This window comes from Anomaloglossus baeobatrachus, chromosome 1 (genome assembly GCF_048569485.1).
Source record: "Anomaloglossus baeobatrachus isolate aAnoBae1 chromosome 1, aAnoBae1.hap1, whole genome shotgun sequence".
NCBI lineage: Eukaryota > Metazoa > Chordata > Amphibia > Anura > Aromobatidae > Anomaloglossus > Anomaloglossus baeobatrachus.
In genome coordinates, this window is record NC_134353.1 from 759,276,620 (window position 1) to 759,298,135 (window position 21,516).

The window sequence follows — 21,516 nt, forward strand, 5'->3', positions numbered from 1 at the left end:
TCGGAGGCTGCCGCTGTGCTACTTATTGGACTGCAAACCTCTCTTCTCTTTCTAATGGTTGAATTAAGCTCTGCTTGGGAGAAGCAGTGTTTGTGTCATCCAGATCCATACTAGTAACATTATTCATGCTGCATTCTATAGGTGAATGCAACACAGGTGACTAGGGAACCGGCTAAACAGGGAGGAGGGAGGTAAAGAAGGAGTTCTATGGTAGGAACATTAATGGGCCTTTTTTTGGGCCAACTTTCAGGACTTCCTTGATCATGATGTGTAGCAGTACCAGGTTTAGACAATATGCTTGTGTGAAGAATAAAAGGATAGACCAATAATGTTTAGCTCCAACCTCTGCTACCCCCACTGCAAAGCACAATAAAAGCAGGAATGCAACTGCCCACCTTTGTCCAAGCACGAGTGGTCTATCCTTGGATAAGGCGTCCAGTGTTCAAATCCAAGCACAAGTGGTCTATCCTTAGGAAAGGTGTCCAGTGTTCAAGTCCAAGCACGAGTGGTCTATCCTTAGGAAAGGTGTCCAGTGTTCAAATCCAAGCACGAGTGGTCTATCCTTAGGAAAGGTGTCCAGTGTTCAAGTCCAAGCATGAGTGGTCTATCCTTGGATAAGGCGTCCAGTGTTCAAATCCAAGCACGAGTGGTCTATCCTTAGGAAAGGTGTCCCATGTTCAAATCCAAGAAAACGCCTTTTAGTTATGCCACAGAACTTAATAATCCAATAAAATGATATAGACATATTTCAAGGGATAGTTTTGCTCATCTCTTTTGTTTTAACCATTTCAGAACCGTACTGGAGCTGTTAGCCAACTGCAGTATGAACTCGGGAAGGTGCTATGTGGTGTTCACGCCTATGATGGTGTTGTCCTCGCGGGGTAAGATCAACTTAAAAGAAAAATATTCCTACATTGTAAACAAATGCAGCAGATATTCATTGCCTCATTTATTATTTTTTGCTGCCTTAAGATTTTAGTGAATAGAATATTGTTGTTGTTCATATTGTCCCTATAAGTTGAGCCTGATGATGCATTACTTGGTATTCACCTTGGTTTTTGCAACCAGATAAATGAATATCTTATAATGACATTTCCTGACATTATCTCACTCCCAGGCAAGGGAAATAAAAAGATGGTATTTCGGTTATTCCCTGCCTTTTCTTGTGTACAGATTACTAGTCGTGATGTCAGTTTAATGTTGAGCTCATGGACACTGTATAAATTCCTGGATAGCCTGTTCTCTGTATTAACATTAGCAGGCAGCCGGACTTTCACTAAACAGATGAGTGGGATTTCTGGTTCTGAGTCCTCCAAAGATGGCTCAAAAATCACTGAGGTGCACACCTCCACAGACAGACGTACTCTACTCCTGGTGCTAAGCGGACACACAGACCGGAGTATGGAATTGAAAGTAAACATAGGCTTTGTATCCTATGCTTTCTATTGAATCTCTATTCCAACGGCGGTCTGTATGCCCTCTCCGTCAGGTGCTGTGCGCTCTGCGCCAGGTGCTGTGCGCTCTGCGTCAGGTGCTGTGCGCTCTCCGCCAGGTGCTGTGCGCTCTGCACCAGGTGCTGTGTGCTCTCCGCCAGGTGCTGTGCTCTCTGCACCAGGTGCTGTGCGCTCTCCGGCAGGTGTTGTGCGCTCTCCGCCAGGTGCTATGCTCTCTGCACCAGGTGCTTTGCTCTCTGCACCAGGTGTTGTGCGCTCTCCGCCAGGTGCTGTGCGCTCTTGTCTGCTGAGCTGTACATCCCTCAAGGGAATTTTCAGCATCCCTTTTAAAAGGGGATTTTTAGGAGTGCTATAGGCCAAATAGATCACCTCTAACCGGAAATAAGTCACAATTTAGGCTCCTTTTAACATCTGTATTAGGAGTTCCATAGTTATGTTCTATTATAGAAAAAAAAACACAGTATCTTATGTAGGGAACGTATCTCCCAATCACATAACAAAGGGCACCTGGCAAACCCCATTTAGTATAAAAAGCTCCATTATGTCTGTGATTTTATCCAAATACTGCGCTATTTCATATGTGAACAATAAGACAGTATTCACATTTATTCATTGCATCCTGATGTCTTCAAATGAGGAAATAAATACTTTGTTGTGAGTTTTATCTTTATCTTCTACTGCAACATTTTCAGTGAAATTATTATCACACCTCATGTGACTGGACACACACACGGTGTATATGTAGCTGCGCCCGGGCTACAGGAGCTGACAGTGTGTGACTGTACAGAGGTAAAGGCTGTAGTCACTAGCTGACAGTGTGTGACTGTACAGAGGTAAAGGCTGTAGTCACTAGCTGACAGTGTGTGACTGTACAGAGGTAAAGGCTGTAGTCACTAGCTGACAGTGTGTGACTGTACAGAGGTAAAGGCTGTAGTCACTAGCTGACAGTGTGTGACTGTACAGAGGTAAAGGCTGTAGTCACTAGCTGACAGTGTGTGACTGTACAGAGGTAAAGGCTGTAGTCACTAGCTGACAGTGTGTGACTGTACAGAGGTAAAGGCTGTAGTCACTAGCTGACAGTGTGTGACTGTACAGAGGTAAAGGCTGTAGTCACTAGCTGACAGTGTGTGACTGTACAGAGGTAAAGGCTGTAGTCACTAGCTGACAGTGTGTGACTGTACAGAGGTAAAGGCTGTAGTCACTAGCTGACAGTGTGTGACTGTACAGAGGTAAAGGCTGTAGTCACTAGCTGACAGTGTGTGACTGTACAGAGGTAAAGGCTGTAGTCACTAGCTGACAGTGTGTGACTGTACAGAGGTAAAGGCTGTAGTCACTAGCTGACAGTGTGTGACTGTACAGAGGTAAAGGCTGTAGTCACTAGCTGACAGTGTGTGACTGTACAGAGGTAAAGGCTGTAGTCACTAGCTGACAGTGTGTGACTGTACAGAGGTAAAGGCTGTAGTCACTAGCTGACAGTGTGTGACTGTACAGAGGTAAAGGCTGTAGTCACTAGCTGACAGTGTGTGACTGTACAGAGGTAAAGGCTGTAGTCACTAGCTGACAGTGTGTGACTGTACAGAGGTAAAGGCTGTAGTCACTAGCTGACAGTGTGTGACTGTACAGAGGTAAAGGCTGTAGTCACTAGCTGACAGTGTGTGACTGTACAGAGGTAAAGGCTGTAGTCACTAGCTGACAGTGTGTGACTGTACAGAGGTAAAGGCTGTAGTCACTAGCTGACAGTGTGTGACTGTACAGAGGTAAAGGCTGTAGTCACTAGCTGACAGTGTGTGACTGTACAGAGGTAAAGGCTGTAGTCACTAGCTGACAGTGTGTGACTGTACAGAGGTAAAGGCTGTAGTCACTAGCTGACAGTGTGTGACTGTACAGAGGTAAAGGCTGTAGTCACTAGCTGACAGTGTGTGACTGTACAGAGGTAAAGGCTGTAGTCACTAGCTGACAGTGTGTGACTGTACAGAGGTAAAGGCTGTAGTCACTAGCTGACAGTGTGTGACTGTACAGAGGTAAAGGCTGTAGTCACTAGCTGACAGTGTGTGACTGTACAGAGGTAAAGGCTGTAGTCACTAGCTGACAGTGTGTGACTGTACAGAGGTAAAGGCTGTAGTCACTAGCTGACAGTGTGTGACTGTACAGAGGTAAAGGCTGTAGTCACTAGCTGACAGTGTGTGACTGTACAGAGGTAAAGGCTGTAGTCACTAGCTGACAGTGTGTGACTGTACAGAGGTAAAGGCTGTAGTCACTAGCTGACAGTGTGTGACTGTACAGAGGTAAAGGCTGTAGTCACTAGCTGACAGTGTGTGACTGTACAGAGGTAAAGGCTGTAGTCACTAGCTGACAGTGTGTGACTGTACAGAGGTAAAGGCTGTAGTCACTAGCTGACAGTGTGTGACTGTACAGAGGTAAAGGCTGTAGTCACTAGCTGACAGTGTGTGACTGTACAGAGGTAAAGGCTGTAGTCACTAGCTGACAGTGTGTGACTGTACAGAGGTAAAGGCTGTAGTCACTAGCTGACAGTGTGTGACTGTACAGAGGTAAAGACTGTAGTCACTAGCTGACAGTGTGTGACTGTACAGAGGTAAAGGCTGTAGTCACTAGCTGACAGTGTGTGACTGTACAGAGGTAAAGACTGTAGTCACTAGCTGACAGTGTGTGACTGTACAGAGGTAAAGGCTGTAGTCACTAGCTGACAGTGTGTGACTGTACAGAGGTAAAGGCTGTAGTCACTAGCTGACAGTGTGTGACTGTACAGAGGTAAAGGCTGTAGTCACTAGCTGACAGCAGTATGGTGGTAATCAGCTTTGTTTTGGGTCTCTTGAAGGAGGCACAGGAGCATATGATGAGGGGTCAGGACCTGTGCCCACCACACAAGTAGTTTTTTCTGCCCATGAGCTGCTTGCTATGATAATATTCAATATCTGGAATCATCACAATGCTAAGGAGTCTACAACATAATTTTGATAACTTTCCACATATCTGATCTGTGAAGTGAAGTATTCATATTTCATGTATTCACATCCGACTGAAGACCTCATCTCTGGTCCTTTTCACACAGACAGATACTCACTTGCATTTCTGAGATCTTGGCTGATTTCTTTTGAGTTTCCTATGATGCTAAACAAAGAATTAATGTGTTTCAGGTGTGTATTAAAATACATCCACAGGTGTGTCTCTAGTTAACTCAGATGTTGCCAATAAACCTAAATCAGAAGCTTCCAAAGACATGACATAATCATATGGGCTGTTCTATGTTATTTACAGGGATAGTACTTTTAGGCGGGCTTTACACGCTGCGACATTGCTAGCGATTGCTAGCGATGTCGAGCGCGATAACACCCACCCTCGTCGCACATGCGACATCTGGTGAACACTGCCGTAGGAAACATTATCGCTACAACAGCTTCACACACACATACCTGCTCTGCGACGTCGCTGTGACCGGCGAACCGCCTCCTTTCTAAGGGGGCGGTTCGTTCAGCTTCGCAGCGACGTCACAGCAGCGTCACTGAACCACCGCCCAATAGAAAAGGAGGGGAGGAGATGAGCGGCCGGGACATGCCGCCCACCTCCTTCCTTCCACCTTTTCCGGTGGAAGCAGGTAAGGAGATGTTTGTCGTTCCTATGGTGTCACACAGAGCGATGTGTGCTGCTGCAGGAACGAGGAACAACATTGTACCTGCAGCAGCACCGATATTAACCCCTTCACGACCGCGGGCAGTAAAATTACGTCCTATTTTAACGTGACTTAACGACCAGGGACGTAATTTTACGACCTAAACTTCATTTGATTGCCGTGGCCATAGCAACGGCTTTCAAATGATGTCCCCTGCTGTTTCTTACAGCAGGGGACCTTTGCTTGACCCCAGGGGGGGCGGCATCGCCACCCCCTATCGACGATCGATGTGATTGGCTGTTCAAATCTGAACCGCCAACCACATCGTTCGCACTAATTTCGGCAAAAATAATGCCCGAATTAGTGCGATACTGTGAGATCCAGCTATGAGATGCTGCAGCTGCTGCAGCATATCATAGGTGGACCTCAAACATGTCGCCCCCAGCCCCTGCAACACTGATTGGAGCGATCGTGCTATGACGCGCAATCGCTCCAATCAGTGTGCAGTGGGGCGGTCTGATCTGCCGGTGGCCGCCTCCCCAGGCCTATGCTGGCCTGCGAGCCCTCCCCCAACATGTCTGCAGCGTGCAGTGGCTGGTACTTGTGGTACCACGCCACCGCTGCTGCTGCCGCCGCCGTAGCTGAGGTCACCGCTCCTGCTGCACGTGAGTACTGTGCTCACCTTGCAGCCCGTGCGCGCTCCCGTGGTGCCCGTGCGCGCTCCCGTGTTAGCCCCTGCCCGTGCCCCCCTGCGATCTGCCCCCCGACATCCCGATCTGCTCCCCCCCCCGACATCCCGATCTGCTCCCCCCGCAATCTGACTGCCTCCCCCATTATCTCTATTCTGCTTCTGCAGCTCCCTCTCCGGTCTCCCCCTCTGCTCTCCCCTCTCCCCCTCTGCTCTCCCCCCTCCCCCTCTGCTCTCCCCCGACGTTCTCTTACCTGTCTTCACCGGCCCGATCACATCTGCCTCCATCGCTGGGTCCTTCCTGGGCATTCTGCTGATCTGCCTGCTGCTCCTGTAAAGCTGTTCCTCCTGCAGCACTTCTGGTCAGTGATCCTCTGGGTACTGTGAGTATAACTTTTTTTTTTTCCTTCCTGTATCCTGTCCATTTTTACACCTCATCCTTCCGTGCGTCCCACCGAGCGCTGATCAGGGATGCAGATAACGTATCTGCATCCCTGCTCAATTTTTGGCGGGACTTTTTTTCCCGTATCCCCGACGCTTTTTGTATGGCATCCGTCCATGCGTCCCGCCAAGCGCTGATCAGGGATGCAGATAACGTATCTGCATCCCTGCTCAATTTTTGGCGGGACTTTTTTTTCCGTATCCCCGACGCTTTTTGTATCGCATCCGTCCGTGCGTCCTGCCAAGCGCTGATCACGGATGCACATAACGTATCTGCATCCCTGCTCAATTTTTGGCATGACTTTTTTCCGTATCTGCGACGCTTTTTGTATCGCATCCGTCCGTGCATCCCGCCAAGCGCTGATCAGGGATGCACATAACGTATCTGCATCCATGGTCAATTTTTGGCGTGACTTTTTTTTTTACGTATCCCCGACGCTTTTTGTATCGCATCCGACCGTGCGTCCTGCAGCGGCCGATCAGTGCACTGCGTCTGTGCGTTTGAAAAGTCAAATGGCGCTCCTTCTCTTCTGAGCCCCGCCATTTGCCCAAACAATTACTTTCCACCACATGTGAGGTATCTACGTACTCAGGAAAAATTTCTCAATACGTTTTATGGTGCATTTTTTCCTGATAGCCTTGTGAAAAAAAAAGCTACCTAGTTGAAGCAACCGTTTTGTGGTAAAAAAAAAAAAAATTCTTTTCACAGCTCAACGTTATAAACTTCTGTGAAGCCCCCAGGTGTTCAAAGTGCTCACCAAACATCTAGAAAAATTATTTGAGGGCTCTAGTTTCCAAAATGGGGTCACTTGTGGGGGAGCTCCACTGTTTAGGCACCATAGGGGGTCTCCAAACGTGACATGGCGTCCGCTAATGATTCCAACCAATTTTGCTGTCAAATGGCGCTCCTTCTCTTCCGAGCCCCGCCATGCGCCCAAACAATTACTTTCCACCACATATGAGGTATCTGCGTACTCAGGAGAAAATGCACAATACATTTTATAGTGCATTTTTTCCTGATAGCCTTGTGAAAAAAAAAGCTACCTAGTTGAAGCAACCGTTTTGTGGTAAAAGATTTTTTTTTTCTTTTCACGGCTCAACGCTATAAACTTCTGTGAAGCCCCCAGGTGTTCAAAGTGCTCACCAAACATCTAGAAAAATTATTTGAGGGCTCTAGTTTCCAAAATGGGGTCACTTGTGGGGGAGCTCCATTGTTTAGGCACCTCAGGGGGTCTTCAAACCCAACATGGCGTCCGCTAATGAGTGCAGCTAATTTTGCGTTCAAAAATTCAAATGGCGCTCCTTCCCTTCCGAGCCCTGCCGTGTGCCCAAACAATTGATTTTTACCACATATGGGGTATCAGCGTACTCAGGAGAACATGCACAATAAATTGTAGGGTGCACTTTCTCTTTTCTCCCTTGTAAAAATGAAAATTTTATGGCTAAAGTAACATTTTTGTGTTAAAAAGTAAAATTTTCATTTTTTCCTTCTACATTGCTTTGGTTCCTGTGAAGCACCTAAAGGGTTAATAAACTTATTGGATGTGGTTTTGAGCAGTGTGAGGGGTGCAGTTTTTAGAATGGGGTCACTTTTGGGTATTTTCTGTCACCTAGGTCTCTCAAAGTCACTTCAAATGTGATGTGGTCCCTAAAATAAATTATTTTGTAAATTTTGTTGGAAAAATGAGAAATTGCTGATGACCTTTGACCCGTTCTAACTTCCTAACGGAAAAAAAAATTGTTTCGAAATTGCGCTGATGTAAAGTAGACAAGTGGGAAATGGTATTTAGTATCTATTTTGTGTGACATATCTCTCAGATTTATGGGCTTAAATTTTCAAAGTTTGAAAATTGCGAAATTTTCGCAAAATTTCCTAAATTTTCACAAATAAATGCAAAAAATATCGGCCTAAATTTACCACTGACATGAAGTACAATATGTCACGGAAAAGCAATCTCAGAATCGCCAGGATCCGTTGAAGCGTTCCAGAATTATAACCTGTCAAAGTGACACTGGTCAGAATTGCAAAAAATGGCCCGGTCATTAGGGTATTTTAGTGGCCGGGGGTGAAGGGGTTAAGGAAATGAACGACGTGTCAACGAGCAACGATTTTTCACGTTTTTGTGCTCGTTGATCGTCGCTCATTTGTGTTACACGCTGCGATGTCGCTACCGGCGCCGGTTGTTCGTCACTAACGTCGTGACCCCGACGATATATTGGCAGCGATTTCGCAGCGTGTAAAGTACCCCTTAGTGTATGTAAACTGTTGACTTTATAGAAAGTAATAAAAATGCCTTAAAACATTCTCTCTCTCATTATTCTGGCATTTGGCAAATATAAATAGTTTTGGTTCCTAATTGACCTAAAACGGGAAAGGTTTATTCTGATTTCATGTCAGATAGTGAGAAAAACATGAAGATGTGTCTTTTTAGATAGTGTATGTAAACTTCTAGTTTCAACTGTAGATACTAAATTACATAGTTCTTGAGCTTATGAATAGTCACTTTAAATCCTAAAGTTTGTGGGTTATTAAGTGTTACAAATCTGTCTGCAGTTGATCTGCAGTCCACAGTCATTCATGAGACTTAAGGCCGCTTTACAGTCACGCAACGACATCGCTAACGAGATATCGCTGGGGTCACGGAATTCGTGATGAAAATCTGGCGTCGTTAGTGACGTCGTTTCGTGTGACATTTACGAGCGACCACTAACGATCCGAAAAACGAAAACGTTCCTTTCCCAAATATCGTTGTTCATTTTGGACGCAGGTTGTTCGTTGTTCCTGAGGCAGCACACATCGCTACGTGTGACACCCCGGGAACGACGAACAACAGCGTTCCTGCGTCCTCCGGCAACGAGGTTGGAGTTACGTTAATGCGGCTGCTTTACGCCCCTCCGCTTCCATTGGTGGCCCGCTGTGTGACACCTCACGAACCCCCCCCTTAAAAAAGTGTTTGTTCGCCAGCCACAGCGTCGTCGTTAGGAAGGTAAGTGCGTGTGACGCGTCCTAGCGATATTGTTCGCCACGGGCAGCGATTTGCCCGTGACGCACAAACTAGCGACATCGCAGCATGTAAAGCGGCCTTTAGATTTAAATGTGTAACTAATCATCTGAACTTCCTTAATGCTCTAGTAATAAGAATTTGGTAGAATTTTTACTTTGCCATTTTATTTAAAATAAAATATTTGTAAATACTTTTCTTGTTCCCTATTTTTGTCAAAGTAGTGTCTGAAGTTAGGTGTAATCAAATTATATTAAAAAAATTGCTTTCACAAGTGTTCTAAAAGGAAGGAGCGTGAGGAAGCCCTCCATGGTGCACGGTGACAGTCTTGTTTTTATTTTGTTGCCTACTGTGCTATCATCTGTAAGGAGATATGCTTGGATTGTAAAATATCCCCCTAATGAGATACCTGAATATTGTTGTAAACCATTGGACTTAATATTTCAAGTAGCGAAACTCATCATTGTGAAATCTTGATTCTTTAGCCAGGCGCTCCCAGAATTAGTACAAAATCCTTATTTCTTCAGGGTTTTATTAGATTCAAAGGTAGAATAAAAAAGTCCGTATGTACACATGAAAAACACAACTAATTTCGGCCACAATTTTAGGTCTGATATTGTAGCCGAAATGCGTTGTGTTTTTCATGTGTACATATGGACGTTTTTTATTTTACTTTTGAATCTAATAAAACCCTGAAGAAATAAGGATTTTGTACTAATTCTGGGGGCGCCTGGCTAAAGAATCGGGATTTCTCTACATGAGGCTGATTGCTACTTACAGATCCACCCAGTGTGATGTCTGATACCCCGGAGCCGAGCTGCAGACCAGATCCATACAAGAGCCATTGAGATCTTATATATGCTTATAAAGACCTGAGAAAGGTGAGCAATACTGATTGTTATTATTGCAATTGTATTTATACCCCTACACTGAGATCTGCGCCCACTTTTTTTCCCCTTTTCTCTCCATTAGAGTCCTCAGACTCATTTATTACGACATTGTGAAATCTTGGAATTGGACATTCGAGACTTGGGTGATTTTAGTGAACTTCAAAGTGATTTGAGTCATGATCAGTGCAAGCGACGAGTACTTTTCTAGATAACCGTTTTTGATACTTTTTTTGTTCTTTTTGCAAGATTGAGTCTTGATTATTTTACACTTTTGGAAAGAACCACTGCTGCCATTTTTCTTTCTCCTTTTTCACTCTTGACCATGCATTCCAAGAAAATGGCTTTTTTCTTCCTTTTTTTTGTTGAAGGTTGTAAACATTTCAATATCCGAATAACTTTTCTTCTACATAATCTTTTGGTCACTACTACCCATCCACATCATTTCCACTTGTTATTGTTTTTATTTATATGTATGAGGGAGTTTTGATGAGGCTGAAACTGTAGTTTGCATTTAGCGTAAAATTGTCCAAATTTTATTTTTTACATTCTATCTTCAATAATCTTTGTTTATTAGGATAAAGAATCCTCAGAAGTGCTGATTTACGTATTGATTTTATACAGTTTCAGAATTGGCTCCTCCTGAGAGTACCATCCGTGAATTGCATGGCTATAAGAGTAATGTGTTTGTACGGAGAGGCTGAGAGGAGAATCTTGTGTTGATCATTAAAGTTTCATCAGGCGGTTACGATGCTTGTTTTCTGGGTCAGACCTCCAATCCCTTTTCATTTGAGACACAGTTGGCTGCGGTTACCTCACTCCCAATCAATGTTGTATACACTGGCCTTTCTACAGTTACATCTCCCACAGGAGCTTCTTAAAGCCGCAGGGCTTTTTGTCTTTTATTCGAAGAACATGATATCTTTTTGTATGAGTTCACTTTGGGACATGAGGGTTTTTTGCTCCCTAGGTGTCACATTTTTTGTATTTTAATTTTTTTTTATACATTTTGTTTTGTACATGAAGTGATTGGACTGAGATAGTTATAAATTGTTGTCACTCATCTACTTTATTTCGTGACCCATTCAGATGCCATAAACATACTCCTGTGCCATTTAAAGCAAATTTCTCCCCATGACTTTAAAGGGAGCCTGTCACCATGAAGATGTAGTCCAATCTACAGTCACCATGTTATAGAGCAATAGGAGCTGATTAGATTTCTGTATAGTTTGTGGTAAAAGATTCAGTATAATATGTGTTTTAATAATTAAACCTCAGCTTTTTCTGGAATATTTTTTTTCCAGTGGGCGGTCCTATCAATGACTGACAGCTTATAATGCTCACCGATGATGGTGTGGTGACGACCTGAAGTAGACCACAGCTTACCCTTTAGTGGGACGGGCTTGACTAATCATCTGTCGTGAGACAGACACCAGGTACCACTCCCAGGACAGTGACTGGGTCTGTGGCAGCTGACACCCAGGGCACAGGTGAGGACAGGCAAAGTCTCAAGTGTAAGCAGGGACCACCAGGACGGCTGAGCCTAATAGCTTGGTAAGAGCGGACAGGCAGAATAACTAGTGTAGACAGGGACCGCCAGGACGGCTTAGGCTGAAAGTCCAGCTAGGTCGGACAGGCAGTGTCACTAGTATAGACGTGTAGACAGAGACCACTGGGATGCTTGAGGCTGATTACACGGTTAGGACAGACGTTTACCAGGGATCCTGGCGAGGCCAAGAAACCGGAATAGGGAAATGTAAACGGATACAAATAGTGAACAAAGGAACGTGACAACTTGCTAGCTAGGTAACAGACCACTAACTAACTTGCTCAGGCACCTCCCTTAGTGGGAGAGTGACTTAAGTACCCAGTGCCTCTCAGCGATAGGCTGAGCGTCACTTCCAGGAAATGGCTCACTGGCCCTTTAAGAAAAGGGCAGCTGTGCGCTCGCCCTAGGCACACTCCCAGGGGACCTGTGCAGTGTACACAGGCCCTGGGAGGAGGTAGCAGGGGAGACCCACGTGGAGGACCACAGAGAAGCCAGGCAGGGTAGTGTGGGCCAGCTGCATCCCTGCTGGAGAGAGCAATGCAGGACTACTGGCGCTACACACCTATCTCTCTATGCAGGTTTATAAGTAGAAAGCTGTCAGTCACTGATAGGAGCGCACACAGGACCAACAATCCCAGAAGGTGCAGAGTTTTAAATGATTAAAACATGTACTGAGTCTTTTCCCTAAAACTGTAAATCAATCTACTCCATTCCCCCTGCTCTATAACACAATGCCTGCAGATGGGTCTGTATTTATTTATTATGAATACTCTGGACTTATAATTATGAGACCATTGTATTCTTTGACCTAATACAATGATTTATTATATTATGTAGAACAAACTGTCAGACTATCGCAGATTCAAATCCCCTGTGAAGCCTAAAAAAATACACTGAAAAATATAAGAAAAAAAACATTAAAATTATGTATCACTCCTTTTTACCATGTAAAAACAAAATATTGCCTCATGTATAAAAGTCTGATCTCTAAAAATATAGAATTGCTAAACCATATTATATACACTGTTAAGAAAAAAAATCAACATGTCAAAAAGAATAAAAAAAACTACAAGTCACGGAAAATAGCAACACAAAGTTATTATTTATGTGGGGTTTTTTTTTTCAAAACTTCAGATTTTTCTTTCTACCACTTAAATAATCAAATGAAAATATACCGTAAGTTTGGTATTGTCGCATGAATACTGACCAGGAGAATCATATTTTTAGGATATTTTTACCAAAACCCAAAAAACAATGGCAGAAGTGTTTTTATTTCACCATTGCAACATACTTGAATTTTTTTTTCCGTTCTTCAGTACATTATGTTTTAGAATGAATTGTACCATCCAAAACTATGACTAGTCCAGCAAAAAAAAAAAGCTCTCAAATGGCCAAGTGGACGACGACATAAGAACATTCTACTTCTGGAAGCATGGAGTAAAAATATTAACTTGCAAAAAAAATAAAAAATAAAAATGACTGCATAATAAAGGGGTTAAGTTGTTGCTTGTGCAAAGTTTTCATGTAGTCATTTGATTTCACTTCTTTACTGTGCTGTGCTGTGTAATGCTTATTTCCCCTTACATGGCACTGCAGGCAACTAAGCACCTTCTCTTGAGAAGACAACTGATCACTGGAGGTTCCATCTTCGGGTGGCTCTATCCAGCAGCTGGACACAAATACGGAGAGGAGAAAGTTTAGTAAGAGGGAGATCAATTTGTAGAGAGGTGCGGTAGTCCAGATGAGAATGAAGAGTGACAGTGAGAGGTTTTACAGTTCCAAGGGAAATGGTTGCGTCCTGGAGATGCTTCTATGATGCAGATAACATGAGCAAGTGATTGAATGCAGGGAGCGAAGGAAAGTTGTAAGTTGAATATAACCCCAAGACAAAAAGCTGCTGCTTGGGAGTTATACTAGAACCAATGGAAATGGTAATACCAGGTTTAGCTGGGCTAGAGGGGCGAAACATAAGTTCAGTTTTGGAAAAATTCTGTTTCTGATAGAGAAAGTATGGGATGTTAGAGACAAAGACAATCACTGGTATTATGTGGTTAGGTTTGGGTGAAGATGTGTATAATTGGATGTTATCAGTATAGAAAAACAAATCTGCTGATTGTTCAGTTGAGGTGGCATAAAGATCTAAGGATGGGGACTAGAACTGAACCCTGAGGAACCTCAACAGTAAGGGGAAGAAGAGCCGGCAAATGAGAAGAGATTACTTACAGCAAGATGGAATTGCAGCTGTATCCTGCTGGAGGAGTAGTAGTCTTTTGGTCTGAGCAATATACAGCTGCAATTCCATCTTGCTGTAAGTAATGATATTTTCTTTTTTGCTTTTTTATATCAAATGAGAAGAGAGAGTAATATCCTTAAAGGGTACTTTACACACAACGATATCGCTAACGATATATCGTCAGGGTCACGGTGTTTGTAGCGCACATCCGGCGCCGTTAGCGATATCGTTGTGTGTGACTAAAAGGAGCGACGATCAACGATCGCAAAAACGTCAAAAATCATTGATCGTTGACACGTCGTTCCTTTTCATATCGTTGGTGGTGCATGCCGCTGGTTGTTCGTTGTTCCTGCGGCATCACACATCGCTATGTGTGACAGCGCAGGAACGACGAACATCTCCTTACCTGCGTCCATCGGCAATGAGGAAGGAAGGAGGTGGGCGGCATGTTCAGGCCGCTCATCTCCGCCCCTCCTCTGATATTGGGCGGCCTCTTAGTGACGCCGCTGTGACGCCAAACTAACCGTCCCCTTAAAGGAGAGATTGTTCGGTGTCTCCAGCGACGTTGCTAAGCAGGTATGTGCGTGTGACACTGCTGTAGCGATATTGTTTGCTACGGCAGCGATCACCCCCATGACGAAACAGCGCGGTGGGTGCTATCGCGCACGACATCGCTAGCTATCGCTGGCGATGTCGCAGCGTGTAAAGCCCCTTTAAGACCCATAGATTGGTGGAGCATAGTGAGGAGTAGGTGATTCATAGCATCAAATGCAGTAGAGACATCCGGGAGAATTATCAGGGAGTAGTGACCATTAGAATTAGCTGCCAGTACCTGTTGATTGTTAGATACTTTAGTGAGGGCAGTTTCTGTAGAGTGGAAAGAGCAGAAACCACTGGATTGTAAAGGGTAAAGAAGAGTGTTCTCATAGAGATAACGGATTAGACAAGAGTGAACCAAGCTTTCCAAGAGTTTAGAGATGAGGTTGAGATTAGAGACGGGTCTGATGGCAGAGCAGTTCTGGTCGAGTGATGGATGTTCTTTTTAATAGAGTGCTTATGATGGCATGGTTGAAGGAGGAGGAAAAGATCCGGGATTAAAGAGCTGGGTTTTTACAGCCAAGGAGAGGGACCGGAGGAGGTGAGAGAGAATAGGGTCACTGGTGTAGGTAGTAGGACAAGAAACAGCAAGGCGTCTGGTAACTGCTTCTCCCATAACCTGTTCAAAGATGAAAAGTGAACTTGATGAAGTACAGAAGGGAAGGGGATCCATGATGCTAGATACTACCTATCCAGATTGTCAGCGCTAAAGTTTGTGACAGGAGTCTGCTTTTTTTGACTGAGAGGGTAGTAAAAAATGGGGTAAGGGTGGTCATGCAGGCTTGTTTGGCAAGTTGAAGGGTAGAGTTATTAATTTATAGCAAACATTACATACTTTTATATTACTATAATAGTGTGTATAATAGTAACTTGGTTATAATATTGTCCCTTTTTTCCATTTATAATATATAATATAAATGCAGCCTTAGGAGGATTTATGGGAAGACTTTTTTATGCCATCCAGATACCTATTTTTTTGTACATGGTTTCCCGCTCTAGATGCTTCTCTTTGTCCATATGCTTGTCGTCTTTATTTCTTGTCCAAAGACATGACATCACCATTAAATGATCATATTACCAAACAAAGAATGGGTTCCAGTTACAGTGAGTGTTCAGTGAATGCTGACAACTTCACCCTGCAGCGCGGTAGAGGCAGGGAGATGGGAAGATATCTTTACAGAAACCGGTCGTCTCATCGCACCTGACCCCTTTGCTATCTCTTTCAAAGGAGCTTTTAAATGTCTTGGGGGTTTTGTAATGTGATACGGCGGTTACCTCAACGAAGAGTGACGGTCACTTAGGATCCCTATGTAAAAGTTACCTTACCACATAAAGTAGTTGCCTATACATCTGGTAAATGAAATGAAATGTCCTACATGGCCCGGGTCTTATCTGTTGCTTTAAAATATGTGAAAACCAGAAAAGTTCTGCTTCCATATTTTACTATATTTTGATTTCCAGTAAATTTATGAGTCTTTAAGTTCCTGCTACAATAACTGATGGTGCCTGTTTTTATATAATTGAATGGACATGAGTATTGTTAGCAGAAATTCCATTAGGTTACAAAAAACATGGCTCTTGACACCAGATATTCTGGAATGCCGGAGACTGGTCATCAAAGTGCGTTGTTTGAAACCATTGAAATTGCTTTTATTTACGGGACATCACAACTTACCTCAATAACTTTCCATCCAATGTTACTATCCAATGAGTAATTCCATATAGTATCGGACCCCTGTCTACATTGCCATTCTAGGGAGAAAAACTGGAGAGGCAAAAGAAACACAGTTGGGGTCTTATCCGAGATTTTAGCAAAACCTCAATAGAATATGAAGGCTCACCTTTACTAGTTGTGAAAGTCACAACTGCTGTAAAAGCAGAGTACCACAGTGCAGGTAGATGAATGGGTTAAAAAAAACAAGCTGCCATGGGAGTAATACCAAGTCCAGGCTGATAAGGCTTGCGATCTTTATTTGGCAACCCGTGTCAGAGATGACACTCCTTCTTCAGGACAGAAATCAGAATCAGTTTTTGATTTTTGTCCTGAAGAAAGAGTATTCTCTCTGATGTCGCCATTAAAGAGCATGATCCCTACCAGTCTGGACTTGGTGTTACTCCCAATGTAGCCTGGGGTTTTTTAACCCTTTTCAACTACCTGCGCTAATTATCCATATTGCCATTCTAGACAGATGGTGATCACCAGGGATTTTTCACTCTCTGACTAATTATATATATATATATATATATATATACAGTTAGGCCCAGAAATATTTGGACAGTGACACAAGTTTTGTTATTTTAGCTGTTTACAAAAACATGTTCAGAAATACAATTATATATATAATATGGGCTGAAAGTGCACACTCCCAGCTGCAATATGAGAGTTTTCACATCCAAATTGGAGAAAGGGTTTAGGAATCATAGCTCTGTAATGCATAGCCTCCTCTTTTTCAAGGGACCAAAAGTAATTGGACAAGGGACTCTAAGGGCTGCAATTAACTCTAAAGGCGTCTCCCTCGTTAACCTGTAATCAATGAAGTAGTTAAAAGGTCTGGGGTTGATTACAGGTGTGTGGTTTTGCATTTGGGAAGCTGTTGCTGTGACCAGACAACATGCGGTCTAAGGAACTCTCAATTAAGGTGAAGCAGAACATCCTGAGGCTGAAAAAAAAGAAAAAATCCATCAGAGAGATAGCAGACATGCTTGGAATAGCAAAATCAACAGTCGGGTACATTCTGAGAAAAAAGGAATTGACTGGTGAGCTTGGGAACTCAAAAAGGCCTGGGCGTCCACGGATGACAACAGTGGTGGATGATCGCCGCATACTTTCTTTGGTGAAGAAGAACCCGTTCACAACATCAACTGAAGTCCAGAACACTCTCAGTGAAGTAGGTGTATCTGTCTCTAAGTCAACAGTAAAGAGAAGACTCCATGAAAGTAAATACAAAGGGTTCACATCTAGATGCAAACCATTCATCAATTCCAAAAATAGACAGGCCAGAGTTAAATTTGCTGAAAAACACCTCATGAAGCCAGCTCAGTTCTGGAAAAGTATTCTATGGACAGATGAGACCAAGATCAACCTGTACCAGAATGATGGGAAGAAAAAAGTTTGGAGAAGAAAGGGAACGGCACATGATCCAAGGCACACCACATCATCTGTAAAACATGGTGGAGGCAACGTGATGGCATGGGCATGCATGGCTTTCAATGGCACTGGGTCACTTGTGTTTATTGATGACATAACAGCAGACAAGAGTAGCCGGATGAATTCTGAAGTGTACCGGGATATACTTTCAGCCCAGATTCAGCCAAATGCCGCAAAGTTGATCGGACGGCGCTTCATAGTACAGATGGACAATGACCCCAAGCATACAGCCAAAGCTACCCAGGAGTTCATGAGTGCAAAAAAGTGGAACATTCTGCAATGGCCAAGTCAATCACCAGATCTTAACCCAATTGAGCATGCATTTCACTTGCTCAAATCCAGACTTAAGATGGAAAGACCCACAAACAAGCAAGACCTGAAGGCTGCGGCTGTAAAGGCCTGGCAAAGCATTAAGAAGGAGGAAACCCAGCGTTTGGTGATGTCCATGGGTTCCAGACTTAAGGCAGTGATTGCCTCCAAAGGATTCGCAACAAAATATTGAAAATAAAAATATTTTGTTTGGGTTTGGTTTATTTGTCCAATTACTTTTGACCTCCTAAAATGTGGAGTGTTTGTAAAGAAATGTGTACAATTCCTACAATTTCTATCAGATATTTTTGTTCAAACCTTCAAATTAAACGTTACAATCTGCACTTGAATTCTGTTGTAGAGGTTTCATTTAAAATCCAATGTGGTGGCATGCAGAGGCCAACTCGCGAAAATTGTGTCACTGTCCAAATATTTCTGGACCTAACTGTATATATATATATATATATATATATATATATATATATATATATATATATATATATATATATATACACTGTGTGCAGAATTATTAGGCAAAATGTATTTTAGAGGATTTTTTTTATTATCAATCAACAACTATGTTCTCAATCAACCCAAAAGACTCAAAAATTCAAACCTCAATATTTTTGGAAGTTGGAGTGGTTTTTTTTTTTACATTTGGCTATCTTAGGAGGATATCTGTTTGTGCAGGTAACTATTACTGTGTAGAATTATTAGGCAACTTAATAAAAACCAAATTTATTCCCATCTCACTTGTTCATTTTCACCAGGTAAACCAATATAACTGCACAAAATTTAGAAATAAACATTTCTGACATGCAAAAACAAAACCCCAAAAAATTAGTGACCAATATAGCCACCTTTCTTTATGATGACACTCAACAGCCTACCATCCATAGATTGTCAGTTGCTTGATCCGTTTACGATCAACATTGCGTGCAGCAGCCACCACAGCCTCCCAGACACTGTTCCGAGAGGTGTACTGTGTTCCTTCCTGTAGATCTCACATTTTATGATGGACCACAGGTTCTCTATGGTGTTCAGATCAGGTGAACAAGGGGGCCATGTCATTATTTTCTCATCTTTTAGACCTTTACTGGCCAGCCACGCTGTGGAGTAGTTGGATGCATGTGATGGAGCATTATCCTGCATGAAAATCATGTTTTTCTTGAATGATACCGACTTTTTCCTGTACCACTGCTTGAAAAAGTTGTCTTCCAGAAACTGGCAGTAGGTCTGGGAGTTGAGCTTCACTCCATCCTCAAACCGAAAAAGGCCCACAAGTTCACCTTTGATGATACCAGCCCATACCAGTACCCCACCTCCACCTTGCTGGCCTCTGAGTCGGAGTGGAGCTCTCTGCCCTTTACTGATCCAGCCTCTGGCCCATCCATCTGGCCCATCAAGAGTCACTCTCATTTCATCAGTCCATAAAACCTTTGAAAAATCAGTCTTAAGATATTTCTTGGCCCAGTCTTGACATTTTATCTTATGTTTCTTGTTCAAAGGTGGTCGTTTTTCAGCCTTCCTTACCTTGGCCATGTCCCTGAGTATGGCACACCTTGTGGTTTTTGATATTCCAGTAACGTTGCAGCTCTGAAATATGGCCAAACTCATGGCATCTTGGCAGCTTCACGCTTGATTTTCCTCAATTCATGGACAGTTATTTTGCGCCTTTTTTGCCCAACACGCTTCTTGTGACCCTGTTGGCTATTTACGATGAAACGCTTGATTGTTCGGTGATCACGCTTCAAAAGTTTGGCAATTTCAAGACTGCTGCATCCCTCTGCAAGACATCTCACAATTTTGTACTTTTCATAGCCCGTCAAATCTCTCTTCTGACCCATTTTGCCAAAGTAAAGGAAGATGCGTAATAATTAAGCACACCTTATATAGGGTGTTGATGTCATTACAGCACACCCCTCCTCATTACAGAGATGCACATTACCTGATTTACTTAATTGGTAGTTGGCGCTCAAGCCTATACAGCTTGAAGTAGGACAACATGTATAAAGAGTATCATGTGATCAAAATACTCATTTGCCTAATAATTCTGCACACAGTGTGTGTATATATATATATATATATCTTTATTTATTTTAAGCTTTTAGTTGGAGTTCTACACCAAATATCCAAAACACATTGCAAAACAGTGTCCAGCATTGCTGAATAATTTTAAATTCTCTGAATGGCTATTTATACATTATTTTGCCAATATGGTGTACATTTTTGGCAATGATTTTACTCTTTTTATTGTAAAGAATGAAATCTACTGTAAGTGAACAACTTGTGAAAGTTTGTGGCCAAGTCTGCAGGCGGCGTGTGCAGAACTTTTGCAGTAAGTTCCACTACTTATTCTCCCTGTATGATGTAAAAAACCTGATGGCACTCCCAAAACTGCAATGTGAACAAGTGCATAACTGAACATGATATAAAATTACAAAAAATAGAGACAGTTGCGCTCTGAAATGCTGAAGCATGAACACCATGAATGTAAGAATATAGATATGCATTATTGCTAAAGGAAATGTAAGAAAAAATGAGATATTTAGCATACAAAAATGGCCATGTGTATATCTGCCCAGTAGCCACATCACGGCGTATCTCGTAACTGGGTACATACTCTATACTGAAGCTTCTCTCTGGGTTTAAAAATCTCCTGTGTATGGGCAGGTAGGAACTTGTTATATAGGATAAAATAATCTGTGGCAAATGGGAAGGGGTGCACGGTCAGAAGGTATGACCCCCATTAATCGAGACAAAAAAATCTGACTGCACTCCCAAAACTGTATGTGAACAGGTGCATAACTGAACATGACATAAAATTACAAAAAATAGAGTTTTTGTATGCTAAATATCTTATTTTTTCCTAGATTTCCTTTAGCAGTAATGCAGCCTATATTCTTACATTCATGGTTTTCATGCTTTAGCATTTCAGAGTACAAACTGTCTGATAATACTTACTTGAACGAAACAAAAAGTTATTAAGTACCAAGTACTTTGATTGCAACCATAATCCATAATATCTCTGCAACGGAGAGGGGAAATAAAAAAAAATATATATTTCTCTCAGCAGAATCATCCTGTGTCCAGTTCATCATGAAAAATTAGGTGAAAGGTCCTCTTTAAATTAAAATTTAGATGTGTAAATTTAAAGAGAAACGGTCATTTGCTCAAACTGAGTAAAATAACTACTGCTCTCTTCCATATTGTGCTGCGTTGCTCCATTGCAGAGATATTCACATTTATTGCTCTTGGAGCGCAGTATGTGAAATCTCTGCCTGTGTAGTATTCCGAGTCTTCTCAGAGGAGGTACGCTCTCCTTCCCAGATGCAGCTCCTCTAGCATGCTCGTGCATTGTCAAGCTGTGATTGTCATTGTCTAAGAGCGAGTGGTGAAAACGCACCCCCCACCCCCCCAGAGAAGAATGAAGAAATGCCTAGTTGCATTATAAGAAGAGATTTCACATACTGCTCTCCTAAACCAACAAATTTGATTATCTCTGTAAGGCTGGACTCACACGAGCGTATAACTCGCATGAGTATCGGAACGCATCACCCGGTGTGACTGGTTCTCCGCT

The 21,516-nt window shown here is 42.8% G+C and overlaps 1 protein-coding gene across 1 annotated transcript in view; it reads left to right on the forward strand.

Annotated features, from left to right (window-relative positions):
* FBXW8 (F-box and WD repeat domain containing 8) overlaps positions 1 to 21,516 on the forward strand; it is a 202,099-nt gene that overhangs the window by 109,420 nt on the left and 71,163 nt on the right. Inside the window, 1 exon segment of the mRNA XM_075324830.1 lies at positions 793 to 881. Within this exon segment, the coding sequence (XP_075180945.1) occupies positions 793 to 881 (89 nt within the window).